The sequence below is a fragment of the Phaeoacremonium minimum genome (genome assembly GCF_000392275.1).
Source record: "Phaeoacremonium minimum UCRPA7 unplaced genomic scaffold PA7_03_scaffold_40, whole genome shotgun sequence".
Lineage (NCBI taxonomy): Eukaryota > Fungi > Ascomycota > Sordariomycetes > Togniniales > Togniniaceae > Phaeoacremonium > Phaeoacremonium minimum.
In genome coordinates this window covers 113596-140230 of record NW_006920947.1, presented here as the reverse complement: position 1 = coordinate 140230, position 26635 = coordinate 113596, and the positions used below count along the sequence as shown (strand labels likewise).

Below are 26635 nucleotides of genomic sequence, written 5' to 3'. Positions count from 1 at the left end.
GTCCGTGGGCCACTGCTTGACGAGCGCCTCAATGACACGCACCGAGTGCCGAGTTGCCCCTGAAATGATCACGGGGTCGTGGTTGCGCGAGAAGAAGGCGTAGCTGAGCGCCACGGCCTTCCTCTTGCAGACGGCAGCCTCGAGTGCGCCGCCCAGCGTGCCCGATGACAGCGCAAAGACGGCAGTGGTGTTGCGGCCGTAGTTTGGCCCTGACACAACAAGGTCGACCGGGCCCCTGGAGGCAAAGAAGTGGTACAGGCCGATCTGGACACAGCTGGCCGGCGTGCCGTCCACGAGCACCCACTCCTCCACGTCAGCGCTGGCTGCCGGGCGAGTGTGCGTCGTGCCCACGCTGGCCGGATCCGAGTCGGGCGGCGGGCGGTAGTACAGCGGTTTCACCGTTTGGCCGATCATGTGCGCCTTGCCGATCCATGACCGCTGAGTGTGCGGGAGACACACTGATACGACATGGCCGGCTTCCTGGAGTCCACGGACCAAGCTGTGTACGTAGGGTGAGGCGTGCGGCGAGGGGGGGCCATCGTCGTTGACGACGAGGATATGCATCGTCTTTTCCCTCGACCTCTTTCTATGTCGAGACTCGTCTATTGTGTATATGCAAAAGGGTCGTAAGCTCAAGGACTCAATTGAGTGTGTATAAGGTGAAGGCAATGGTCTAAAGATAGGATATGCTGATGTTCACGTGTTAAAAGGAAAGGGTGTAGGTTCCCGATATAGGAAGCCGGTGATGCAAGAGCTCAAAATTTCCTAGAGCAAGTTGCGCGATTGCGGGGGCGGGGCAAACTCCCTTGGAGCCCGAATTTCTTGGCCCCGTTCCGGTCGGACGCCCCGTTCCTTCAACCAACTGGAGCCGCACACGCAAGAGTGCGCTCGGGCAGACACCAGAGCTGGAAGAAATGGCGTGAGTGAAAAGTAAGCTATTGCCCATTAGACGGTTTCGTCCAGACTGTTCCTCGGCCGTTCTCAGGTGGAGCTGCTTGAACTTTCGAAAATAACAGACTCACTGAAACCGGTGAGAAAGGGGTCATTTGTGACCAAATACTCTAACCAAAACTTTTGTTAGGATGGGCAACCTACAAGATATATGACAAGCCAATTTTTTCTAAGATCACTGCCTAGGTAGCCTCCTAAGACCAATTGTTATTTTGCATCAAGCTATAGACTTTATCCTTAATTATACTATTCTCAAATACATCAAGCTTTCCCAGTGTGTACCAATTTTATCGGCCTTAGGGTATAGTAGAAAGGGTTTGCCTTAGAAGACCAATATTATCTTGAGAAGGGAGTTATTCATGAATCCATAACACAACTCAGCGTGAACAACAAAACAGTTGACATTGCTCTTCGTGCTTCGCGATTGACCTGCCTTTGAAAGCCCTCAAACGCCGTTGACAGCCACCAATTTCTTGACCTGACATGTCACAAGATTAGATGCAGTGGTCAGATCTACACAGTCACAGAGATTGTGCGCATAGGTTGCATGGTCAGGAAGCAGTTGACAGGTTATCTCATTCATCCTAAGTCTAACAAATGAAAAGGTCCATACCGCAGACTCCAATTAACCTGTCATGTCGTCTCATTTCCCTATTGCCGGGCCAAAAAAGGGCGTGTGGGTTTTCAAGTTACCGTACGTTTCCAGTTTCAGGGAATATGGTATCAAGAAAAGAAGTCTCATAGCCTGAAGCCCCCCCTTTCGCTCCAACGAGTTCCTGTGCTCAAACTTTGTGTCCCGCAATCAAAAAAAGAAGTCCCCTGTGTCGCATAGATCTCATAACTCCCAGCGCAGTCAAGAAGATGATGTTCAAAAACCAAAGAGTCCGTTCCTCAAGCACGAGTTCGCTTAGAGGCGGCCTCGTTGCTGAGAGGACTGCCCGGTCGCTTATGACCATGGCTGTCTGCGCCGTTCTTAACCCGGCGCCAGCTGTCGAAGGGGCTTCGCTTGCTGCCGCGAGGCTTGATAGGAGTAGCTTCCTCGGCGTTCTTGTTTCCGGAGCGAGTGGTGCGACGAGAATCAGGTGGAGAAGCCGGGGCGAACTTGGGCGCATCAGGTGTGCCGGGCATGACATCAACTGCCTCAGCGGGAGTCTCGAAGTTCTCTACATCGAGTTGGGAGTTGACGTGATCCTCGATATCGGTCTCAGCCTCCTCATCCTCAAATGAGATAGCCTCGTCCTGCGCCTTCTCGTGGGGCGGGAACAAGAGGCGAGGCTTGATGGATGAGCGAGTCAAAGGCTTCTGATCAGCTGCAACACTCTCGGTAAGGCTGTCCTCGTCGATAAGCTCCTCATCGCTTCCCTTATCAGCGAATTTTCTGAACATTTTCTTTCCACGGCTACAAAATACGTCAGCTTGATATTCGCTCACAGATCATTGGAATGGAGTTACTCACAAAACATAGACGAGGCCATCCTCACGTTGCATCGCCTCATCGACCGTCTGCGCACCTTCGCCGGGTACAACAACGTTCTTGCGTTTGCTCCTGCGCTTAGTGGGCTCAGGAGCGGGAAGGACGGTTGGGCCGTAGAACGGGTTGTCAGAGCTGCGGTCGACCTCGGGGATGCGCTCGTGAGAGTCGGTGAAGATCTCAATGGGCGGCTCCTCAGCCATGAAGCTGTCCATAGAAATGCCAGTGTATTTCTTGGCTCGCTTCTTCTTGGGGCTCGGGAGCACTTCGTCTTCAGCCGGGAAAAGGTTACGCGCGATGGCGCTGATACTGGCCTCGTTTTGCTGGGGATGCTTTCGCGCGGGAGTCTTGGCAGGAGTGGGAAGCATGCCAGTTCTGCTTGAGTGGTTGGTAGTGCTGGAGCGGTTGGTGGTCTTGCTGGTCAGACCAAGGGCGGCGGCTGCATCTCTAGTACTCTCCGCGGTCAGGGGACCAGAGGCGCGACGGACGGAGTCCATGGTTGGGAAGCGCTTCTTCTGAGGTGAGGTGGCAGGTGTGGTGATGGTGACCTCGGAGCGATGCTTCTTCGAGGACTTTGGTGACCGGGAGTGAGATACGAGCTGATGACGCGCTGAGACCTTTGGGGAAGGGGTGCGGTTGACACTGCGCTGTGATGATAGGCGAGCTGATTTGCGAGGAGAGAAAGGCTCCCAGTTGTCGCTATATCCGTGTTTGGGGGTGGGAGGTGTGTGGATGTCGGCGGGGGGTGATGGTGTTGAGGCGACTTGAAGGACTTCCATGTTGGCGGTTCTGGCGGGACCCGAAAGACAACAACAGCTTGGGTAAATCGAGTTCGTCCGATGAATTGTGTGCTTGGACAGTGCGTGAGGCTAAATGGTCAATCAAGATCTAATTTCCTAGGACCAGCAACGTCGATGGCAAGCGCGCAGGCTCGATGGTATCGTGAGGACGTCCGAAGCTGGTCAGAACCCAGAAGGGAAGAGAGATCCCAAAACCAGAACGGCGGTCAACAATGGGCCACGCTTATCTGCGGCTGCTTGACCGGCAAGACTAGATGGACTCGAGGACTAAGGTATAGATAGGATCGTGTGGTATTAGGGTAGGATGCGCGGATATGGAATATCGAATGGTGTGGTTTATTCAGAGTTGGTGACAATGACGCTGGCGATGTTGGATGAAGTTTGAAAAAACCCAGGGCGCCAGCGGCAGTTGGGAGGGAGCATTTGGGCAGCTGGGGGCCACTAAGAGGCTGGGGAGCCACCCCTGTCTTCCGGCGCCCCAGCCATCTGCAGGCTGGTAATTTCCCACACCTGGCACGCTAAAGCAAGCAAGACGCGTCTCACATCGCGAAAAACGCGTCGCCAAAACACCCCTGGCAATCTGGGCACTCCACCCCTTGGCATTGATTGCCCCTCTACTCTGCAGTAAGCCAGTGAAGCCACAGTCTCCCCCTCACCCCTCCAATTGCTGCCCACCAACACACCACAGTGGGCAGTCAAGTTTAGTCTAGAATATTCAAGGTTGCCAGCACACAACATACTGCCAGCCAGCGCCCTGCCTGCCCCGTCTTCCTGCAGCAAACAAACAGACGTCATCCCATCTCCTCCGATTGACTACCACCACAACATCAACAACGTCAATAATCACGATCACAGTCAATTCTGACCTAGGGACCCTGCATTTGCGGAATTACACATACTGCGTACATCATCGTCACAGGCCCTGACTGACCGCCATGGCCGACCCGATGGACGATTCCGACCTCTTCTTCTCGTCGCCCTCAAAGACCACCGATACCCCGCAACGCGAACGGCCCAAGACCCCATCCAATAAGAATGCCCTCTTCGACGCTGAAGAAGTCAGGGAGGCCGCTCTGAAAAGGGAGCTCGAGGGCGTGCGCAACATCAATGAGGTCATCGAGGGGGTCATTGGCACTCTGGAGCGCGCAAAGGGCAACATGGGTGTAAGTCTCTCTCCTCTTTCGTCTATATATGTCTCGTCTCCCGCCGCCCATGCGAGGGGGGAAAGCATCGTCCGCTGACTGCGGCCGGGGGTTCTAGACCGTGTCGCAAACCGTGACCAATGCCTCGACTCTGCTCAATACCTGGGCGCGCATCCTGTCCCAGACCGAACACAGCCAGCGCCTGATTCTGGACCCCAACTGGAAAGGCGCGACCCAGGATCTACAGGACATTGAGGCCGAGGCGCTCCAGCAACAGATGCTGGCGGAGCGCCGGGCTGCTGAGGAGGAACGCAGGCGGGAGGAACGCCAGCGGAAGCTGGAGGAGGAAGAGCGTCAGAGACAAGCAGGCACGTCGACACGTGGGACGACAACTCGAGGCACCAGGGGGCGTGGACGGGGGTTTGCTAGGGGCAGCGCCGGCTCGAGCTTTGTCAGCGATACCAGCAACACGTCTGGCCTACAGCGTACGAGAAGTGTCGGGTCGGGCATAGGCCGCGGGTCTGGAAGCACAAGAGGCAGAGGAAGAGGTGTCAGATGAAAAGCCAATCTCAACCAAATCCTGGCTTGCAATTAGGACATGCATATACCAAACCCAATGATACCACATCCTATTCTGTTCCGGCCCTTTCTTCCAATGCCGTGTTTTTCAAATATCCTGACTCCAAGTCTACTCCGTGAATCATGGCAAAATCCAGCATCTCTCGATCTTACTTTTTCTTGAAGAACGCACTGAGCTTCATCATGCCACTCGTGTTGACCTTCTTCAGCTCCTTCACGCCTCGGCTCTCGTTGGCCTTCTTGCGCTTATCCTCCTCCTCCTTCTTCCGCCTCTTCTCCGCGCGATCCTCGTCTTCTTCATCCCGTGTCCGTTTGCGAGAGTAGTCAGATGCCGACCTGGCCAGCGTGGCCTCCTGCCGTAGCTTTGTCAACTTCTCGACATACTGATCCAGAGGCTTGAAGTCCACCGAGCCCTTGCCCTCTGCTAAGAGCTTCTTGAGCAGCTCAGTCAGCTTCGCAGGCACATAATTCGAGCAGATGAAGTTGAAGGCAACTCTGAGTCTCTGGAGCTTGACAATCTCCTGCGACGCCTGCATTGCCAACGTCACATCGCCCGTGTTCAGTGCCTCGGACTCGTCTGCCACCGAGGTCGCAGCCGTCGAGGGGTCTGAGACCTGGCTTGTCGAAGAGTCGACAGTAGACACCGACGACTGCGACTCCGCAGACTCAGTCAGGGGCGTCGCCGGCCCGGACTCTGCCACCCCCGCAGTCTCTAAGGTGGGGTTCTCTCTCTTCACACTCGATATCGGCGCCTCCAGGGCCTTCTTGACGAACTTCTCCTCCATGCTCGCCGGCAGCCCCTTGTCGCTCATGGCCTTGGCTTTCGACAGGACCTGGCTGAGCACCTTCTCCTCGCTGACGCGATACATGTGCTCGTCGCCGGCCTCCACGGTGTCGCACACGGCGCCCATCCTCGTCTCCAGCAGCTTTCGAGTGTGGCTGCATCGCAGGATCTCTGACATGTGCGGCGCCTCGTCCGCGACTGAATCGAAATGGTCTTCGCTCGAGAGGAATAACCTCTTTGCGGACGATAGCTGACTTGCTAGGGCGGGGAGGATGAGGAACATCGGGTCAATTGGCGTCGCCACGTAGAGGTCTGCTCCTTTTGTGACATGTGCCTCGAACGTCTCTTCCGGGGTGGGAGTTTGAGCATCATCTGTCTGGTCAGATGTCGTTGATGCGCCCTCAATAAGCCAACTCCTAGGTGTTGTCTTGGGTGCAGATATCTTGACGAATTCATAGGTCCCAGTCTCGGGGCAGACGAGGTAGCGTGTCGGCCTTGAGTAACGGGGGTTCAGCAAAGAGACGACTCGCGACTCTGGTTTTGCTTTCTTCGGTAGGATGAACAATTTTGGTGGGTTCTCGGACTCGGTAGACAGGCTGTATTTGGAGGCAGTCGATACTGCGCTGGTGGAATTTGTCGATGCCGTTGATGGGCCGCCTTTCGACCTCGTCTTCGCCATCTTGGATGAACACTATTATTTGCAGATATCCCAAATAGCAGTGGATTGATATTGGATCTTCGACAGCTTTACTTTCCCTAAATTCGTGCTTGTGCTGTTATCGACGATAGAGGTTGAGATCCCGTACGGGGGTACGTAGTGAGGGATGCAGGGATCAGACCCCTGCCGGCGCGTGTAAGTCGCGTCGCGCCGCCCAATAATTTTCCGGGACCGCGTCTCATCCATAGAAACCCGCCTGCATCAATGGACGGCACTTCCACCAGCTTATCGATACCATCGCCGCATGACACTAATTAGTTTTAGGAGAAGGCCTTGGTCAGAGTGCAGCCGTCCGTCTCGAAGCCTTACGATTGGATCGACGTTTTTTCTCAAGTCCCTTTGCATTCTCGGTGTGCTGCTCCTCCTCTATGCAGAGCGCTCGCTGTACACACCTTTCGGCCAATTTGCTGGATGCTGCTGCTGTGTCCCACTGGAGTTGCACGCTGTTTTGCTCCTGTGCCATATTAATTGGCTGATATAGGGCACACCCTTGCACCACCACGACCTGGGTGCGAGGAGAGTCCCTGACCGCTAACGAAGGGGGTAAACAACCCTCTCGTCAGTCGGTCGGTCGTTGCAGCTGGGACACTTCACGGGCCTTGCCAGCACCAGTGTCTTGGTGGCCAACAGAATATGCCTTCCAGTATGCCCCAGATCGTGATGCCGAAGGGGCAACTTGGGATACATCCCGCTAATAGCTATAAGCAGATGCCGCGAGTGCAGAGCCTCAATGGCCGCCTAGATCACCGCACGAGGTCCTGCTAAGCACCCCGGGGGGCCGAGAGCGTCTGCGCCGAATGACAGAGCGGGGGTCACTGTCGCCATCACCGACGAAATCGAGAACGTCCAGAGCCGGAGGTTTGCTCGTGTCACGGTCTACCAGCCTTGAAGTTGGAGGAGCAATGGAAGACGCGATGGACGAAGATGAGGATGAGGAGACGCTCCAGTTGAAGTTGCAGGAAATCCAGGCGCGGCTGAAGTTGAAGAAGCTCCAGGCTGCGAAGGCGCAAAAGAATGGCTTGTCGAATGGAGAGAATGATATACCAACGCCAACCTCTGCGACGACGTCAAGAGTGGGTGTGCGGGCCCAGTCGCGGCTTGCCCAGGAGAGAGCAGAGAAACTCGAGCGGCCAAAGTCACAAGCAGCTATACAAGTCCCAGCATCACCAGTCAGGAAAGCTCAGCCGCCCACAAACGTCCAGACTTCTCCAAGTAGGGTAACCCTGGGTATCGACAAGGGGTGGAAAGCCAATGACGTTTCACTGAAGAGAGCAGCGAGTTTGAGGAGGACGCAGGATGACAATCACAATGGGGGATATCTACAGAGATCGAAGTCGGCTGCTGGCCGAACAGAAGCGCCTGCGAGGCCCCTGAGCTTCAACGAGAGACTCGCCTCGGCCCGCACAGATGAGATCACAAAACGTGAGAAACAGGAGAGGATACAGAAGCTGCGGAGCAAAGCCTTTGATCTAGGGAAGGAGGAAATGGAGCAGTACAAAAGCAAAGCCGTGGATATTCCGGATGTCACTTCACATACCCAAGGGTATAGCCGAGATGAAGTCCTCTCGAATTTCCAGAACTCGAAAGGGGGCTACCTAAGACATAGCAAGACAGCACCAAACCTGAACTCTAGCTCACAGCCAGCTGGAGACGAAGCCGATGCTCCCTCCTTCGAGCCATATTCTGGGATACACCTCTCAAGCCGATTCCTCCCGCATCAGGTTCTCACACGAGCCATAACCGGAAAGAAGACATATTTGCTCAAAGATCTTCTCGCAAAAGTCAAGGCGCCAGACTTCGCGCTGCCAGACGACGAGTCAGACGTGGTAGTCTTCGCCATCATCGCCTCCAAATCCGACCCCAAAGCCCACAAGCCAGGGTACGACAGCTCGGGCAACCCCAAGCCCCAGCAGGACCGCGGCAAGTACATGGTGATCACGCTCGTCGACCTGGCGTACGAGATGGACCTCTTCCTCTTCAACACGGGCTTCGACCGCTTCTGGCAGCTGGCGACGGGGACCGTGGTCGCGATCCTCAACCCGAACATCATGCCGCCGCCGCCGAACCGCGTCGACACGGGCCGCTTCAGCCTGGTGATCAACAGCGACGGCGACACGATCCTCGAGGTCGGCGTGGCGCGCGACCTCGGCTACTGCAAGTCGGTCAAGAAGGACGGCCAGCTGTGCAGCGCGTGGGTGAACGCGCGGCGCACCGAGCACTGCGAGTTCCACACCAACGAGGCCGTGTCGCGCATGCGCCGCGGCCGCACCGAGCTCAACATGATGGACTTTGGCGCCGGCGGCAAGGGCCAGGAGGGCCGCGACTACAGGCGCAGCGCCGCGTACAAGTACAAGCCGTCGGAGCGCAAGAAGGCCGACCAGCCCGGCAAATGGGACCGCGAGACGCAGAGCCGGCTGTTCGTCAGCGGCGGCGGCGGCGGCGGGGGCCCCAGCGCGGCGTCGCTGATCGACCGTGATGGTGGCGGGCTGGCGAATCTAGACACGCGCGAGCGCGCCGAGGGTCTGAAGAGGCGCCTCGCTGCCAAGGAGAAGGAGCGTGATATCGCAAAGAGGCTAGGTGAGCTGGGGAGGGGCGCGGGACGCGACTATATGCGTCTCGAGGCCAACGACACCTCTTCAAAGGGCCAGAACGGGTTCGGATCGAGCCTGTCCTCCTCGGCTACGCTCCCCAGCATGACTTCAGGGAGCAGTAGCACAACCGTCGGCAACGAGCCCAGGGACGCCAGGTCGCTCGGACTGCTCGCGCCCAAGGGCACGCAGCTGGACATCCGCCTCAGCCCCGTGAAGCGCAAGCGACCCGCCAGCGTGGCGTCCACGTCGACGAACGGGACGCTCGGCGGCGGCAAGGGCGGGTTCGGCTGGGGCACCTCGTTGAAGGACAAGCTCGCGCGGATGAAGGAGGGCGAGAAGCTGCACCGCGACGGGGCCGGGGCCGGGACCGGGGCCGGAAGTGGCATACCGGCGAGCAGCAGCGGCAATAGCATCGCCACCAGCCTCAGCTCGGGGACCACGGCCACGGGTCGGAGCAGCAGGGGGGACCGGTCGCCGGTGCGCAAGAAGACGCGCTTCGTGACGGAGAAGGGCATCCGTGAGGCCGGGCGGGAGAGCCTCGGGGCGGAGCTCGCAGTGACGGGCGGCAATGCTGCCAAGACGGCTCTCCAAAGGCGGCAGGTCATGCTCGAGGACGACGACGATGACGAATTAGTGATTGTAAAGTAGAACAAGTTATGACGGCATTGTTGTTCGGCATGGATAAGTGGCGCAGGGGTGTTTTGTTTCTCTGGATCAAAAGCCAGCCCTCCCCGCCAGGAGAGAGTCTACTTTGTTGAATTTAGTTACCAACGAGATCACGATAGACCAGCTCACTATTACGAGCATTGGTCTTCAAATACAAGGCATTGTCACTGACTAGGCATGACCAAATTTTCATAGAGATGATGCAGTCACATCAAGCTTATATTGTCAGTGATCTATCCAAGTGTATAGCAAGGGTTCAAGAGCAGATCTCTCGATAAGTCACGTAGTGAGAGGCAGGGGACGACATAACCACACAGAGCCACAGCAGGCTGCAATGACAGTGAGAAGTAGAAACAACACACCAGAACAGAAGACGCACACACCAACACCCACAAATTACTACATAATCCAACATCCGCTCAAATCTCTTACCCCACTGATCCTATGCTGTCTCCTCGCACCCCCTCTTGACTCTCCCCATCCGCCAACATCTCAGTTTCAGACGGCTAAAATAAAGAAAGTCATGAGAAAGGCACGGTGTACTCAGACAAAGGAAGGCAAAACATTTAAACAGAACTGCAAACCACTATCGTGCGTTGATGCTGTCATTACTCCTTCGCTGTGTTAGGATCAACCTCCGTCGGCTCCACGGTCTGGTCCTTGTCCTCTTCGACAGTCGCCTCCACAAGAGTCTCGCCTGCAGTGTTGGTTGCCAGGGTCTCCGTCTTCTCCTCCACAGGGTCGTTCTGTTTCGGTTCGGATGTGTCTTCCGGCTGGGCCTCCACATTTGCTTCTGGTTTTGACTCAGCTTCCTTCGGCAGTTCAGGCTCCTTCGTCTCGCTTCCGACAAGAGGTTCCGAGTCGGCAATGGCCTCCGTCACGCTTATACTACCCTCGTCAGGATCTATCGTGAAGACCGTCACTGTCGTTGCGAAGCTAAGTCTAGGCTTCTCAGCAGGCGCGGGAGCTTCTGACCGAGTCGCAGCGGCCGGGCTGGGGCTTGTGGCCGCGGGGGCTCGTCGCTGAGGTCCTCGAGCACGGCCCTTGCGAGCGTCTTGCAGTGGCGGCGCCTTCTCCTTCTCCTCAATGAGGTCTTCTGCCGCGGGTTCCTCCTTCTTCGGGGCTTGCGGTCCCAGTCCCAGCTTCTTGTTCAAGTCGGACATGAAACCGGCCTGCAACGCTGCAATCTTACTGCCCATCGGCCGTGCGGGGACTGCGGGCTTTGGCTTAGGAGCAGGAGCAGCAGCTTCCTTGGTTTCTGAAGTCGACGCCTTGCGTGGGCGAGCGGGAACTTGTGGCTTAGGCCGGTCTGGTATGATAGGTTTTGAGGTTTCCTCGGGAGACTTGGGTTTGGGTCGCTCTGGAATCGCGGGCTTTGCAGCCCTTTGAGGTTGCTGTGGGCTTTCGGGCTGGGGTGAGTCCTCTAGCTGTGGCGTCGAGACAGTGGTCTCAAGCTTCAGACTGTCAGGGGTGTCTTCCCATACATCTTGACTCGGAAATCTCTGAGCCATGGAAGGGCGAGATGAGGCTGTTTCTTGAGCAAGGCGGTGCTGAGCCCAAGAGGTCGGTTTTTGTTGCCTATGGAGGAAACTTTCCGAATTTTTCGATTCCTTCTCCGCGAGCTCCTCTTGATGGCGTGCGAAAGCCTGTGCAGGAGTTTCGCCATCTCGGGGTGGAATATCCATAGGGTGTTCTAATGCCTTCTCTTTCTCGGCCTCTTCCGGTAGTTCAGGTGTTGAGACTTCGGCGCTGTAGTGCACACTATCAGGGGCATCTTCCCAGATATCTCGGCTAGGGAACCTCTGCTTCAGAAGCTTGGCCTTGGCCACCTCCGCAGCGGTTGGCTTCTTTCCGCTCTTCTCCTCCTCAGGGAATAGGGGCTCGTACTCCTCGACGTCCTCGAGTGTAGACGGCTTGGGCTCTGACGACTCAACGCGGTAAATACTTGAAGGTCGGCTTGTCGGACGGCTGTGAGGTGGATCCATTTCAAAGGCACTTCCACGTCGCTCCCTGGGAGGGTCTACGGCCGGCGCGTTCTCAAAAGGCGACTCATGCTTGGCATCTTCGGCGATAATCGGTGCAGTGTAGGGATGATCTTCCTCATCTTCAGCCAGCTCCTCGTCACTGAAGACAACGCTCTTACGGCGTTCCGGCTCATCAATATGGATGACCTCCTTCTCCTCGTCGGCATCTGAGACGGAGATCTCAGGGCCAGAAGAGCGCCGGAGGGATGAGGCCTTTTCGGGCTTGGTCGAGGGCGGACGAGGAGAAGTAATGCGGGATGTGGTCTGCTCGTAAGCTTTCCATTCAATCTGCTCGCCGGGAGTGCCAGCAGCGTCATGTGGACCTTGGGTTCTCGTTAGAATTTCAGAAGGGAAGGGAGGTACTCCCAGTCATGCTTACCAGATTCGCTGCGGACGATCTTGTTGAGATCGTCGCTGCTCATAGAGAAGTCGTAGGGGCGGTCGTGGTGATGAGGGTGGCGCTCCTTCTTGAGCAACTCAGGGTGCTTCTCAAAGTATGCTCGTTCAAGCTTGTCTTGAGGAACGACGCCATGGCCATGGAGACCATAGCTGCCGGGAGGCAGACCGCGAGCACTGCTCTTCCTCTTGTGGTGTTTCCTGTAGCCCTCAGAGCCGGGAGCTGGCGATGGTGCCTGCACGTCACCAGCGTTGGGGTACATTGGCACTTGCTGGCCAATCTCAGGGATGCCCTGCTCATCATCGACGTTTTCGCTAGTGGACAGCTGACTGATGGTGCTGGCCTTCTTCTTGAGGCTGCGGTTCGATGGAACAGGATCCTCGCTGCTAGGCCGGCCAATACCAAACGAAGCCGCCTTGTCGGAATCGGTCCTGGTGACCGCCATGACGCGTTGCTTGGCGCTCATAGGCGGCAATGAAGGCTTTGGTGCATGTAGCTTGACGTCCTCACCAACGGTCCTCGTCTGTTCTGGAGATGCACTCTGGTCCCGAGACGAGCTGAGCTCCTCGGCCAGTGCAGCGTATTCCTTGCCCTCCTCGCCGACCATAGAGGGCATCTCGACGCTGCCGGAGCGCTCAATTGGGTCGCCATTGCGGCCGTCGTTTAGGTAGCCGTTGCGTGTCGAGTTCGGGCTCTTGGATAGAAAGGGGCTGTCGTTGAGGGGTGACGGGGCAAAGCGGTCGGGATTTGGCGAAACTGATCGCTGGACACGTCGGTTGATCGGGCGAGGTGGGATCTTGGGGACGCCGCCAGCCTGATCCCGATCCTGACTCCTGGTAGGTCTAGGGGGGATGTTGGGAGGTTGTTGTGTTGCTGCTGTTGACATCTTGGGCAGTCGTACGCAAGAGCGTATTCAACAGAGTAGAAAAGTTGATGATTCGAGACGGAAGGGGGTTGTGAAACCAAGGGGAAACACTCAAGATTCGATTGGTATAGGGAGGGCAGTGGATGATCTCTCCTATAAAACTGATCTCGAGCTTTGGTTAGCTGAGCTGTTCAACGAGAAAAAGACGGTGAGTAGGGAGTCGAGGTCGCTCCGATGCAAGATAAGTGCAGTGCCAATTCGATATGCAGATGCAGGCAGTTCAGGGAGACAAGAGACAAGGGAGGTAGGCGGGTGACAAGGGCAGGGAGCTGGAGCGGGTGCAGTAGTCGATATGCAGCTCTCAACATGTGAGAAGCCCCGGAAAGCAGTCCGTCCAAGCGAGAAAGATCCGGAGGGCACAGCAGCCAGATCGCATCAAGCAAGGCTCAACCAAGTGAATGAATGATACGGTAATGGTAATGCATGAGGTGGTAGGGAGGCAGATAACAGCCAGGCGAGCCAGCCAAATTCCATGTCGAGCCTCCGAAGATAGGCGTCTTGATAAGGCAGAACAGGGCGAGTCATGAGATTCGACTAGCTAATGGGAACTGCCTGGCAGGCCGTCTGACGCCCTCTTATCCAGCCCGTCCGATATGGTGACAGATAGACAGATAGACGATGGAGGGGCACGGAGAGCCGTCCCGAGTGTAGGATAGGTAGGATTGAAGCTCGAGTGCGATGGTGGTTGGCTTCGAAGCCACCTTGACGCGTATTGTATGCCCTGAGGGTGATGCCATGATGGTGGTGTGTAGTGGAGGGGGGAAGGGACCTGTCTGGCTGGCTCCCTCTTGCAGCAGAAAGACAGCTTGATGCAATTCACGCTGGCACATACCTGAAGAACCTCGAATGGTGAAGAGAGATGAGGTTTCGTGATGTAAATCGGGAGGGTAGAATGAAATCCAATTGGGACAGGGACAGAGGAGGAGGAGTTGCTGTCGTCGTCGTAGTTGAGAGTGAAGGTTATTATGACTGAGTACGCAGTAGGTTATTCAGGCAAGCTGAAGCTTATGATGAAACGGGCGTCAGTTCAGTCAATCAGTCAGTCAGTTGGGGCAGGCAGGGGCCACTTATATCGCTCTCATTCTTTTGGGGCCGGCCACAATGTCAAATGCCTTGTTCGTCATTAGCTACAACTCTTTTGGCACCAAACGTAACAGCATCGCATCCCCATCCAGGGCCCGCCCAAAACAGGGATCTCGAGATCTGGGAAAAAAGGCCGCCTTTCCCAGACAGGCGCACGGTTTCGCTATACCTCCTCCTCCTGCTACTCTGCAGGTAACTCACTGCACACGACACCTTGCGTCAAGTACCGACCGGTACCACACCGTCCTGTACTGTACTTTGCAGTAGGATACCTAGAGAGGTACCTTTTTGATCCCATTCTGCACCTACAATGTGCGCTAAATGCCGTAACTACTGCACAGTACCTAGGTCTAGCACTGTCGATGCCAGTCACGGAGTCACGCAGTCACACCACACCACGTACCGTCCACAGCTGACCGTCCGTATGTATGTATGTATGTATTGTACGGGTACCTGTCCTCATGCCTTATGCCCTATGCCCTCACAAACCGTCATCCTTTCAAGCCGGCAGCCAACCTGTTTGTTGCCCGGGCGTCGTCAGTTACACTTCGATTGACTTTCCATTCACTCGCCGTATCCCAAACTTCCCGCCCGCAAGTGAACCAACCCACCCACTCCGAAGGCCCTCGAGCAGACCATTCCGTCCATTGTTCTAGACCTTGTTCGTCTCTCGGGACTGACTGACAGGCAAACCCTTTCACGATAGGCTTCGCATCTGCCAAAGCCGGGCCTGACGGGAGCGTGTTTGCAGAGAATTCCAGGGTCTCCGGGGAAGGTTAGCACGGGGAACGGCCCAAGCACGTCTTCCGTGTACGAGACTTCGAATAGGTACCTTCTAGCGGGGGGACTGACGAGTACATTGATGTTGATTCTAGAAATGCCCCTCCCTCCATAATAATGGCGTAAATCTCCACTGGCAATGCCCCACCTGACTTCATTCATTGACACTGATGTGAGTGAGTCTCTGAGTCTTTGCACACAGCTAGCTAGCCAGCGGGCTTCTCCTACACGGACGAACGAACGAAAGAGTCACTTCCACTTCCACTTCCAATAGTTCGAGACACATGGCTCCAACGGGCTGCCTCCGGGTTGCGCTGCACTTGCATCCGCGACGAGGGACTCACATCAAGAGAAAGAGAGCGGTGCCCAAAGATATTCCCGCAAAGCTGAAGGAGGAATAGGGGGTAGATGCAGGACCTGTAAGTAAGACCGGGCAGACGAGGAGACATGATGTGAGGAGGGGGCACAGTTCAGGTCACTTCACTTCACTTCACTTGACTTGACTTGACTTGACTCCAGTATACCGACCTACAGTCGAGGTCAGTTCGGTTTCGATCGCTGTCAATCGGGACGCCTCCGTTCGTTCGCTCGATACGCTGCAGCAAGTGTCATGCACGCCCCCCAGGACCCCCTCGTCGAGGCGAGTGACTTTGTCTACTTCGTGAAAATTTCACACAGTGCTAGCCAATCACGGGCCTACTCGAGCCACATCCAGCACCTCGAACCCCTGGAGAAGCCGGGCCTGTTTTTTTTCCACTCTGCGTCTCTTATTAGGTGATTAAATACTTTGAATAAGACAAGTGACTTTGGGCAGGTACGTGTGAGAAGGTTTATGGTGTCAGTCAGTCCGGTTCATGCATCTTATGTGGAAACTGTTCTGGCGGTCAACAGTTGGGAATGTTCTGTCTCCTCACTTTTGTATCTTTGGTATGGTCGTGAGATGATGGCGGCTGCTTGTCAGAATCAGGCGGGCCAGACAGGCTGTTATTAGCCATCAGGGTGAGTGAGCAAGGCAAAGCAAGGCAAGGCAAGGCAATGAATACCTAATGACACCCAGCTCTGCTTCCTTTTGCACAGCCCGCAACGCACTCGCCTCGCCTTGCTGTGTAAAGTGGGAGAGTGGCCCCTCGCAACTAACTAACTAACTAACTAGAGGAGCTCACTATGCGTGGGACCTGAAATACCTCACTAAGAGCCCATCGTCGTCCCGGGAAATCCAACAGTGCCGTCCATCATATGACGCCATCCTCCACCCGTGGCGCAACGAGGGGATGCCGCTCTTCTTGCTGTCAATTTGGTTATGGAAAGGACCAGCAACTCGCAGAATACGACTCACTGACTGACTGACTGACTGTCTGCATCACACCATTGGCCCCATCAACAACGTGCCCAGATGTGTGCCTCTGCAGATGCGTCCTCCCAATTGACCCAATACGAAGCACAAAAGAGCCCACCAACAGAAAGAACGGTGAAAGCCACGTCCACGCCGTTTGGAAAGCCAAAAGGGCAACAATGAAGGCGGAAAAGGGTACCTGAGCCCCAATTCGTGATGTAGGTACAGCCAAACAGGACTCGCCAGCCAGCCAGCCAGGTCTCGACCAGGCCGCACGCTAGCCCTACCTTATGACGAACCTCTTAGCCCGAGGCGGTTAGGTCCCCCAGGTTTTCACTGTTTTCTTCATGATCACGGGGAGCTGCTGCATATGAGGGCCATGACCATGTGCTCTGCTATACCCCGTCTACCGTCTAGCCCCTGCCCCTGGCTTGCTTCCTTTCTGGCTGTAGCTTGACTTGACGCGCCTTTGCATGCCAAATGATGCTGAGACTTTTTTTTTCGGAGTCGCCAAATTTGCGGTTTGTTCGTGAGGTATGGGGGCCCGGGTTCAAAGGTAGACAAGTATCTATCCCGAGCCTTCAAGCGGACTTGCTCCTCCGGGGCCCTCCACTGGTCATAGGTCACGAGCTGGATCCCAAGTGTCCCCAAACTAGGTGCTGCATTAAGCTCCCTTTCCCGCACGCGTTCTCCCGCACGTCATTTTTCAGGTCCTGGCAGGCGGCGATCATCATCCTGTATGGTTCCCAAGTCGTTTCTCGGGAACCCTACGTAGCCAAGGCCTTTCCAGGTCAGAGGAGCAACAGTAGAAAGTAAAATAGAGCCTGGGTCATAAACAGCTCTCTTCTAATTCATAATACTAAACACAGTTTTTCCTGTACCGAACCAGTGGCCAAGATATCTCCTGAGGATAACCTGAGCTATCTTCTTCTGCACATGAAAGAGACTTTCCCTGAACAACAGAAACACTCAAAACGAGACGAGGCTTCAATGGGGAACTGAAGAGTGTATCCTTCCAGTTCACAGTGAAAACCTGTCTCGAAAGCCTGGAACGCCTTGCCCCAAACCAAAGATGCTGATAGTAGCCCCTCCTCGAACTAAAAGCTGGGCCACAGTCTATTAGGACTGCCCCTGGCCATGTCCTATTCATCGTAACTTCGCACTCGTCGCCCCGGACTTTCCCCTATTCTCCGTGGTACACTCGTGGGGAGGTGAACACATGATGAGCCCCTGAGCCAGTTGCTTTCGGCTGGATCGCAGTCCCATACCAAAGCAGAAGGCTTTGGATCCAGCGTCGTAAGTCCTCCACAAGGCGGGCGCATTTATACGATCATCTGCGCAACACCCTGGCCACCAAGCGTCTTGCTGCCGACAAAGGCCTGGCCCTTGACGCCGGCAAGGAGGTAGCACAGGCCGGTGAGGGTCAGCACCACCGCAGCGGCGATGAGGCTCGTCGCTCGGGCGAGCAGGGTCAGCCACTGGGCCAGGGCCATGGCGCCGTACGCGGCGGCGCGCATGTAGTTGGTCGAGACGCGGCGGATGGCGGCATCGAAGGTGCTCGAGGTCGGGCAGATTCGGAGCAGCAGCGGCACTTCAATGAAGAGGATGACAAACGATGAGCAGCTGTTTGTAGAGTTGGTCATTAGTATGCGCTTATAGAGCCCATCGGAGAACAGATTGGCTGTTCCTGGCAAGAACAGCGTATGGTGTGAAGGTAATTGGTGTTCACTTACAGGCAGACAATACTGAGAATGATGATGACGACATGGCCGGTAAAGATGTTCGCGATACCCAGCGCGAAGCACAGGATCATGGAAAGGATTCCGAGCCTAGCAGTCCGATGTTAGCTTCAATAAGTTCCCGATCTTGCTGCTATCCCTAGTTCGAGTAGAGCTGTCCCTATCGCCGTTGAATCCCCAAACTGCCAGTGCCAGACACTTGTCACTGCATCAAGAGCCCCTGCTGAAATGATTCGGGGTATGGTGATTCCAGGCCGTGGAGTTTGTAGAATATTTTGAGGCTGCAGAGCTTACCATTGCCCATAGATACCTAGAGTGGAAGGTCAGCATTAGCTATCGGCTATCATATCTAAAGAGCTGCCCAACATACTGAAGTTGCGAGTGGCGAATTCCTCCTTGAGAGTCATATTGATTGAGGATGGACGAATGTACGGTCAGTCGAGTTGGAGATGTAGAAAGTGGTGATGTCGAGGTCGAGCTGGAAAGAGGCTGACGAATAAGACCACGACAGCTTCTTGGCCTGAGGTCAGATCGCACCCAACGGTTTCAGCAGCTATGGCTAGTCCTGTCTTGGATGATGGCGCTCCCACAGTGGCTGTTCTGTCTCGACAGCTCGGGCTTGGGACGATGAGTGTGCAGCGATGGTGATATTTCTTTGTCTGTAGTTTGCTAGAGAGCTGTTGTCGATTGATGCTGGGGGGGAGCTCCGGAAGGCGCACGTTGTTGTCTTCTGGATTCCTGCTGGGGGTTTGCGGCTGCGCGGCAAGTCGGGGCGCAAGTTGGCCGGGGACCTGGGAAAAAAGGTGGATTGGGCCAAGCCAAAAATTCCGACACTCAATTGGACCACACTGCTGGGCGTCCTTTGCTGCACAGCAGTGACAGACTATTCTGAGACTGCAGGGCTGTTTCGTCAAAAATTCCTTTACAGTAGTAAACGGTTTTCAGGGGTAACAAGCACCTCACACTGTTGCTACTTAGGCCGTGTTACTTTATAATCGATGGCTACCTATTCCTGCTCAAGGCATCTTGACTTTTGCTGCACAGAGTTACGTGTGAGCACTTACGTGGCCCAGCCGAGACGCCGGCCCAAGTCAGGTTGCTGCGCCTTCAGATGGGAAGGCAACAATAAATAGTAACGACTCGCCGGGACGGAGAAAAAAATCCACTGAGCTGTTGGATCCATAGTAATACGAGTGGACACTGTTGTCTTGACACGACCTGAAGTACCTCTGCAGACAAGCTTCGACTTATCAATCGCACACTTATCAATACCAGAAGCGCCACTCAGAGATCACAGGCCATAAGCATTTCAAGTCACTGCATCACCATATTGAAAGGGCCCCGACAAACGTAGAAATATTCTTAATGTCGTATTCCTCCTCTGCAGCAAGGTATCCGTAAAGCCTAAGTTACCCCACGATCAGAGCGAAGGCAGAGAACCGAAAAAAGAAGAGCACATGCTCTTCATCAACCGAGATGTCCTCGAGATTTCCACCCTCATCCCCCATGCCATTCCATATCACATAACTCTTCACCCATGCATTTTCCTCGTGCGCGATGAGGTGTCATACACGCAACTCTTCTGTCTATTGTGCTGCGCATGTATTTTGTCGATTGTCGATCTAACCCAAGACCAGCTTGAAGATGTCGTGCGAGACGAAGTAGCTGCCGCTAGGGTCGCGCATCAGGTGGAATGTCTGGGCGAAGTTCATCGGTCGCTCCTCGTCGTCGACCTAGAGGTGAGAAGCATGTTTAGTAAGAGCTCGGAAGGTTGAAGGCTCGAGTCTGTCTTACCAACAGAGCGCCCGTCACTAGGATCAACACGCCGCCATCGGCGATGCCAGGCATGGGATCGCGGGTCGTGACCTGATGCCGCACCTTCTGGAAGGGGAGACTCTAGTAAACTCTTTAGCTGGGCCAGCTTCTTCTCTTGGGAGCTATCCCAAAACATACGGCGAGCTTCTCCACGATGGCATTAACGCCCTGGACAGAGCTGGACTCATATGTGAGCATGGACTGGTCGCGGTATAGAGGCCCAAGGCCCTTGCGGTCGCTGTCGAACTGCTGGTAGTAAAAGTCGACGAATTGCTTCGCGACGTCGGCAAATGAGTCCGCCATGATTGATCGGAGTAGAGAGAGTTGATCGACCGAGTGGTGAGAAGTTTCTGTTGTTGTGCTGGCTGGGACTGTTTTGCAGAGAGGAGGTGGAGGGCTAATAGAGGCTGTTGTTGGTGGGGTCGAATCTGCTCGGGTAGGTAAGGTAGGCAGAGATGACCTAACTTACTGCCAGGCTGCTGGTCGCTCGCTGGTCGGGCGCCAAACGAGGCGAACATTCTGGCAATTGACCCCGCTATCACCTGACCACATGGCACGTGCACAGTCGTAATGCTGTTGCCAGAGGAGACCAAGCCCTGAACGATGATGGATACTGATCAATATGCACGACATAAAGCACGATGTTATGCACCAGCAAGATTGGCGTGCAGCAAGCCCACTCACTTCCATCCAAATCAACTAACACTATTGACAACAGGAAGTAACGATCAAGTCAAGTAAAATAGTATTCAATTTGGAGACATATATACAACTTCGTCCTGTTCGAGTTAAAGAACATCTAGTAGACCTCCAGCACATATCTGCCGTCTTCCTTGAGCCTCTCGATCTCCTTACGAGGATCGACCTTGCGGCCGCTGATCTTCGCCTCCGTGGCGATGGCCTCCTGGAGCACCTCAGTAACGTCCGGCACGGGCCAGGTGGGACCGCACAGGTAGAACGAGCCCTCCTCCTGGATGTATGCCTTGACAACGTCCTTCATGGTCTGTCGCATGCGATCCTGGATATAGATCTTCTGAGGCTGGTCACGACTGAACGCCGCACCGAGGAGGGTGATGACACCTGCGTCCAGGTAGGCTTCCCACTCCTCACCGTACAGGTACTCCTCACGTTGGTGTCGGCTGCCAAGGTACAAGAGGATGGAGCCAATCTCCTTGCCCTGTGCCTTTTGCATCGCACGGTACTGGATAAATGCGCGGAATGGAGCCAGACCGGTACCAAGACCCGCCATGATGAGCGGAGCGGTGTCCTTGACCGGCAGCTTCATGACAGAGGGTTTCACGCTGACGGTGATGGCGGTGCCGACAGGTAGGCCGGAGAGGTAGCGGGTGGCCTGTCCGTAACGAGTGCGGCCCTTGCTGTCAACCCAGTCAACAACGACAATCATGAGTGCAACAGTCTTTGGTGTAACGGCCTGCGCAGAAGCAATACTGTATTCACGGCGCTTGAGTGGCGAGACGATCTTGATCAGGTCGGTAAACGAGGGACGAGCAGACTTGAACTCCTCCAAGATATCGACGTAGGTAAGAGTGTCAACCTCAGAGCGATGCTTGAACTCGTCTGCCCCCTCTTTGCCACCAAGAGACTCGAGCTTCTTTTTCTCTAACTCATCAGTAGCAAACTCGGCAAGCCCCTCGTAGAACCGCTTGGGCGGCTTGCCCAGAATGTCAAGGTTCTGCACCAGCGACTGGTAAATAGTGCGCGTCTCCCACACGGTGGCATCCTCGCGAGAGGGTACCTGGACGAGATCATTGGCATTCAGGCCGTAGAACTCAATGAACTCCTCAACCTGCTTAGGGTCATTGTCGGCGTGGATGCCCAAAGCTTCACCGATCTTGTAGGTCAGACCGGAGTTGCCAAGGTCAAACTCGATGTGGAAGATGTTACGATCGTAGGTTTGTGGAGTAAGGCGACGATTCTCCTTGACATGGACGGTGAAGGTCTTGACAGTGAGGTCGGGGCGGAGATTTGTCTGAGTGCCGTATGCCTCTTTGAAGGCGAAGCCCTTGGCAGCAGACTGCCAGTCATCAACCTGTAAGCCCTGCTCAGGATCCGATTTATCATATCCGACAAAGCTGTTGTTCTTTAGAGCAGTTGCGAGCGCCGAGGCAGTGAAGTCAGCCGGGAGCTCAGCCCAGGATTCAGACACCTCCATCTTGTGCAGGCACTGGTTCAAAGCGTCCAGGCACTCGCTGAAAGTACCTTCCTCAGGGACGGAGAGCAACTTTGCGGCATCCTTGGCGGCAAGCTCAGGTCTGGCGACCTTAAGGAAAGCGAGTTCGACCAGAAGCTCGGTATCGTTCTCAAGAGCAGGAGAGAAAGCAGTGTCCAGGACAAACACGACCGCGGCCTTAGCCTGCACCTGCTTCCTGACTCCGGCAGGGATACGCTTCTCAACATCTTCCACCTTGAAATTGGGGAGCCTGAGGACAAGTCGTCCTTGAGGCTTGACGGTTCGTAGGATATCAATTTCCTTCAGCAGTTTCTCCTCGCCGACGAACGTAACATCAGCCTCTGACACAGCGTAAGGTGCATCGATAGCCTTTTTAGAGGATCTGATATCTGTGCGAACAACACCACCCTGGATCAAGTTGTCATGTGTCTCATGGATGTACACATTGCTGGATGACTCCCGAGTAAGCAGGTTGCCGATAACAGCCGGAGAGTTCACGGCCGTCGAGTCATCCACGTTCCAGAAAGTGTACTGCTGCACAGTACCAGCAAAGTTGAGCGAGAAATAGTCGGCCGGCTCTCCGCCCTGGAGAAGTCTGTTCACAATCTCCGAGAAAGATGACGGCGTCACGACATCAGCAGCCGCATACTTGACATCAGACACAGACGGTGTCTGAGCCCATTTGTTCGAGAAGGAGACAGAAGCGAGGACATCACCAAATAAAGCCGACTGAACGGAGGCATCCTCAACGTCTGTGCGAGTTAAGACCTGTCCCAGAACAGCGATCTGCTGCGTGGAGGCTGGCAGGACGCTCAGGAAAGCTTCCTCGATAAACGGACGGTAGAGACGGACGCTGACAGCTCCCACCTTCTTGCCATTGGCGGCCAGCTTAGAAATAACCTGGCTTGCGAGAACAGACTCAGCACTCCCAAAGACAACGAAGACAATCTCAGCCTCCTCATGTCCGTAGTACTCAAAAGGCTTGTAGTCGGTGCCTAGCTCATCGTTGAAAGCATGGAAGAGCTCGAGAACCTTGCCGGCAGTATCGAGCCTCTTGTTTACACTCTCGATCTTCTTAACCAGGTCGTTGTAAATATCCTTGATGCCGGATTCGCTCAATGCGTCAATAACCCGGACGGTCTCCCTGGACGAGCGAATACCGTCATATACGTGAAGAGTAGGAAGATACTTGGCCATCAGCGTGGCGAACAAAGAGATATGCTGTGCCTCGTATGCAGAGTAGCTAGACACAAGGCCGAGACCGAGGTCCTCGGCAGTCTGAAGAGCACTGCCATATTCGGGAACCAAACCCTCATCTGAAGAGTAGTCTGCTGCGGCGACATGAGCGACAAATGGGCTAGAGACTCCATAAAGAAGTGAGAGTTGATCCAGGGTCGATCGGAGGTTGCGCAAGCTCAGGGACGGAGCCAGGACAGTCTGAGGGATGTGTCTCTTGGTCAAATCGAAATCCTTGGAGAAGACATATCCAAGCGCAAACGTGCCTGCCCCAGCACGGGTCTGCAGTGGAACCACTCCCGTCGCGTATCCATGGATATTCTTTTCTTGCTTGCTCGACCAGTCCTTCACAGCGGCATCTAGGTCGAAACTCTCGGGAGAGAAGGAGAAGATCTTATCAGAGACCTTGTAGGCAACCTGTTGGACGAGGAGCTGTCCCGTAACGTATGTTGGACCCGAGATCGAGGAGAGAGTGACCGATTGGCCCAGGGGCGTGCTCGAAGACAGCTGCTTGAACTGCTTGGCATCGCCGAGTTGAGATACTGGCGCAACTGCGCCGGAACCTTCTTGTTGTTTGAGCTGCATCTTCGGGTGTGGTGAAGAGAGGACCGGGGACAATATCGTCGCAGATCGCGATTCGGCCAAGGCCCGTGTAAGTACTCCGAGGCCAAGAAAAGACAGAAACTCCTGCCTGACTCGGTGTCTCCTAATCTCGAAGACTTGCGACAGATAATAGCTAGCCAAAGGAACAGCTAGTATTCACGACAGGAAAAGAAACAGAGAAGGAGAATAAAAAAAGAGAAACGGTCTAACGGGAGAGCAACCCTCCGAGAACCGCGACCGGCCGGTCTCCATACCTGTAGCGCCTCGAAATTTGCCAATTCTTTGCCCCGAAGCTTCAAGACCCTGCGGCATTAGCATTGCAAGCAGTTCGAGAACGATCACGCAATCGCACGCTAGTCCGTTTTCAGACGTCTACCCCAGCGATTCATACAGTGAAAATAGTACGAAAAGACAGTCTATACACACTCCGCACGGTACGCCCCGCGCCGACCGCCACTGGATACCCGGTGGCGGACTTTTCTCGGCAGTCCATGTTTAGGAACAAAAAAGTAGGCCGGGATGCGGGAGGATGACTGCCGGAGAACCGTGATGATCCGGCAAGCCCCGGGTTCCCGGCCGATGGCCTTATCTTGGGTGTCAGGAGCGCCGGTCATGGTACCCGCGCGCAAGGATTTATTACAAGTCAATGTCTTACGACCTTGCGGACAGATCGGGGAGATCTTAAAATGCCGAGTGACTGGAAGGTGAGGTGACAAGTGTACCGTAACCGACACCATAGAGCTTTCGACACAGGGGAGCACACATACATGTAGTGACCTGCTGCGGACGGACGAGTCTGCAGCATCTTGCGAATTGAGGGTGTAGCCTTGGTCGCCTAGCGCTTTGGGATCAGCCAGTCCATTCCTTTCCTTGTAATTCCTCATTAGTGTTACGTATCTCGAGCTGAGCTTGCGACCTAGATTATGCCGTTATAGCGCATTGTTAGCTAGCAAAGTGAGATTGTGCCCGATGCGACACGACACGCATCATCTCTCGAAAGGTGATTGTCTGGTGCCTGGCCTGGTCTCAGCCGAACGATACCATGTCGCATTACAAATGTCGATCTCATGCCGTTAATCAGACAGATTTTGAGTCTTCTACGTGTCTCAACTTATAGATTCGGACCTACGGTAACCGACTAAGAATAGGGCGGGTGTCAAATGAGAGACTAATCATATCCTTCATCTCCTCTCTAATTTGTACGATGGCGAGAATTGGCCTCTAGGATTGAATAGCATCTTGAGGTCGGGTGCGAAGCTCAAGTGTGGTAGTAGCTCAATTGTGGCACACTTCACTCGGATGATGGCATGTGGCCAGCGTCGGCATATAAATTGGCTTGGAAGCCTGACAGGCCGACCTCTCTCGGCCCCGGTTGCAATGTCTTCAAATGCACCAGTACGCAATCTATGTTGTGTGTCATCGCGCAGATTGTTTAATTTGGTGATATAGTAGACGACGCCGAGTACCGATACAGAAGAAAACTTCCTTAGTTGCGCTTTTCGATCGACCGGTGTCAAAGTGACACGGGGCAGCCGCGCTCATGCAACTCTAATACCTCAATCAATGACAGAACATCTAGATCTAGGAGTTCGCTCTGGTTAAGCAAGCGAGAAAAGAATAGTAACGAATTGGTGTGAGCTAACGAGCCGCTGCTTGACTACTAGGGGTAAGTTACCGAGATGGCATTTGGCATTTTTGACGAAACCCAAGCATGTCGCTCCCTTAGCAACGGCCCCCACATATCTTGGGGGAACTCGGCAACGGCTATCTGCTAGATTCCATTGTCATCTTAGATCGGGCTATTGTCTCGAACCAACCACAGTGTCTGGGTAAGATGAAGTCTCAGGATCATTAATTGGTCGCTCGGCTTTCGACTGCTTTGAGCCAGGAGACACGAGTGCCTGCTGGTCAAAGGGCAAATGAGCATGCATCATGTTGGTCTTGTGACGGGGCAGTTATAGACCTGTCCCAAGATGTCATACGGCCCTAACTGAACGGCTTCGACTGCGGTAGCAGGGCGTAATGCAGCTGTATTTCCTGTATGTAATTCTCCGGTGAATGGAGACGAGCAAGGCAGCGAATACACAATAGACCACAGTCGAAAGCTGTATAGAAACTTGTCTTGTGCTGTAGCATAATCACGGTCGCACTGCTGATGAATGATTCTCGTTTCCTTCCGAGAAGGCTCGGTGACAACGTCGATGACTCGTTCATTGCAGATCGGCTCTGGCCGCCTGGCAGTCGAGTCAATGCAGGTCCTGTGAGGATATGCCAATCAGGATTCGAAGTTGGATGGTGATTACGATATCAAGGAGGCGGTAAAGTGAAGACAGCCCAGCCCACGGGCAGGTGCCGGGGCTAGCGAGGCAAGGTGACCCCATTCCTTGCCTTACTTAGCTTTCCCGCGAAAACTGCGCAAGGCTAGTGGCGCTCTGTCTCCTCCACAACACTGCGCAGACAGGCGGGTTGCGCTGTTTGTGCGTGAAAGCTACATCAGTGTTAGCGTCATGTTTCGACATCAGGTAAGCTCTTCTGCAAAAGCAGGTGAGAATCGAGCAGAAATCTCTCTGTCCTTCTCTTTTCTTCTCTTCATGCTCTGTATAAGTCTACCCACGAGGACTTAGCTTTCCTCGCATTATCGTATTCTACCTCACTTTAGTTGAGTCCGATCAACGCAACATTTTCCTTACCAGACAGTCTGTCACTCTAGTGCCTTCCCGGAACGATAGCCTCAAGTCTCATATATTCGTACATACCAACACACCTGCCTCTTCCTAACTTACCCCACAAACATTCATCCCAAGAAG

At 54.6% G+C, this 26635-nt stretch overlaps 9 protein-coding genes across 9 annotated transcripts in view; 2 read left to right on the top strand and 7 right to left on the bottom strand.

Annotated features, from left to right (window-relative positions):
* The window catches only part of UCRPA7_749 (putative ttl domain-containing protein), a gene marked incomplete at both ends in the record, with an annotated part of 2537 nt that extends 2123 nt beyond the window's left edge, over positions 1–414 (bottom strand). Inside the window, one exon of the mRNA XM_007913342.1 lies at positions 43–414. Within this exon, the coding sequence (XP_007911533.1) occupies positions 43–414 (372 nt within the window). The remainder of the gene's footprint in view (positions 1–42) is intronic.
* A 1428-nt stretch (positions 415–1842) lies between these two features.
* On the bottom strand, positions 1843–3201 carry UCRPA7_748 (hypothetical protein; the record flags this gene model as incomplete). The annotated part of the gene is made up of 2 exons (XM_007913341.1): positions 1843–2350; positions 2408–3201. 2 exons carry the CDS (start codon positions 3199–3201, stop codon positions 1843–1845), a joined length of 1302 nt encoding a protein of 433 aa, XP_007911532.1.
* Positions 3202–4157: 956 nt separating this feature from the next.
* UCRPA7_747 (putative dash complex subunit duo1 protein) lies at positions 4158–4923 on the top strand (the record flags this gene model as incomplete). The annotated part of the gene is made up of 2 exons (XM_007913340.1): positions 4158–4385; positions 4483–4923. 2 exons carry the CDS (start codon positions 4158–4160, stop codon positions 4921–4923), a joined length of 669 nt encoding a protein of 222 aa, XP_007911531.1.
* A 169-nt stretch (positions 4924–5092) lies between these two features.
* Positions 5093–6406, bottom strand: UCRPA7_746 (hypothetical protein; the record flags this gene model as incomplete). Its single annotated transcript, XM_007913339.1, has 1 exon — positions 5093–6406. The coding sequence occupies one exon, from the start codon at positions 6404–6406 to the stop codon at positions 5093–5095; it is 1314 nt and encodes a 437-aa protein (XP_007911530.1).
* A 941-nt stretch (positions 6407–7347) lies between these two features.
* On the top strand, positions 7348–9684 carry UCRPA7_745 (putative primase zinc finger protein; the record flags this gene model as incomplete). Its single annotated transcript, XM_007913338.1, has 1 exon — positions 7348–9684. The coding sequence occupies one exon, from the start codon at positions 7348–7350 to the stop codon at positions 9682–9684; it is 2337 nt and encodes a 778-aa protein (XP_007911529.1).
* Positions 9685–10310: 626 nt separating this feature from the next.
* UCRPA7_744 (hypothetical protein) lies at positions 10311–13009 on the bottom strand (the record flags this gene model as incomplete). Its single annotated transcript, XM_007913337.1, has 2 exons — positions 10311–12049; positions 12106–13009. The coding sequence occupies 2 exons, from the start codon at positions 13007–13009 to the stop codon at positions 10311–10313; spliced, it is 2643 nt and encodes an 880-aa protein (XP_007911528.1).
* Positions 13010–17566: 4557 nt separating this feature from the next.
* UCRPA7_743 (putative golgi apparatus membrane protein tvp18 protein) lies at positions 17567–18390 on the bottom strand (the record flags this gene model as incomplete). The annotated part of the gene is made up of 4 exons (XM_007913336.1): positions 17567–17867; positions 17978–18073; positions 18278–18293; positions 18354–18390. 4 exons carry the CDS (start codon positions 18388–18390, stop codon positions 17567–17569), a joined length of 450 nt encoding a protein of 149 aa, XP_007911527.1.
* Positions 18391–19605: 1215 nt separating this feature from the next.
* UCRPA7_742 (putative nuclear transport factor 2 protein) lies at positions 19606–20101 on the bottom strand (the record flags this gene model as incomplete). The annotated part of the gene is made up of 3 exons (XM_007913335.1): positions 19606–19716; positions 19778–19879; positions 19937–20101. 3 exons carry the CDS (start codon positions 20099–20101, stop codon positions 19606–19608), a joined length of 378 nt encoding a protein of 125 aa, XP_007911526.1.
* A 496-nt stretch (positions 20102–20597) lies between these two features.
* Positions 20598–23810, bottom strand: UCRPA7_741 (putative sulfite reductase flavoprotein component protein; the record flags this gene model as incomplete). Its single annotated transcript, XM_007913334.1, has 1 exon — positions 20598–23810. The coding sequence occupies one exon, from the start codon at positions 23808–23810 to the stop codon at positions 20598–20600; it is 3213 nt and encodes a 1070-aa protein (XP_007911525.1).
* Positions 23811–26635: the final 2825 nt, after the last annotated feature.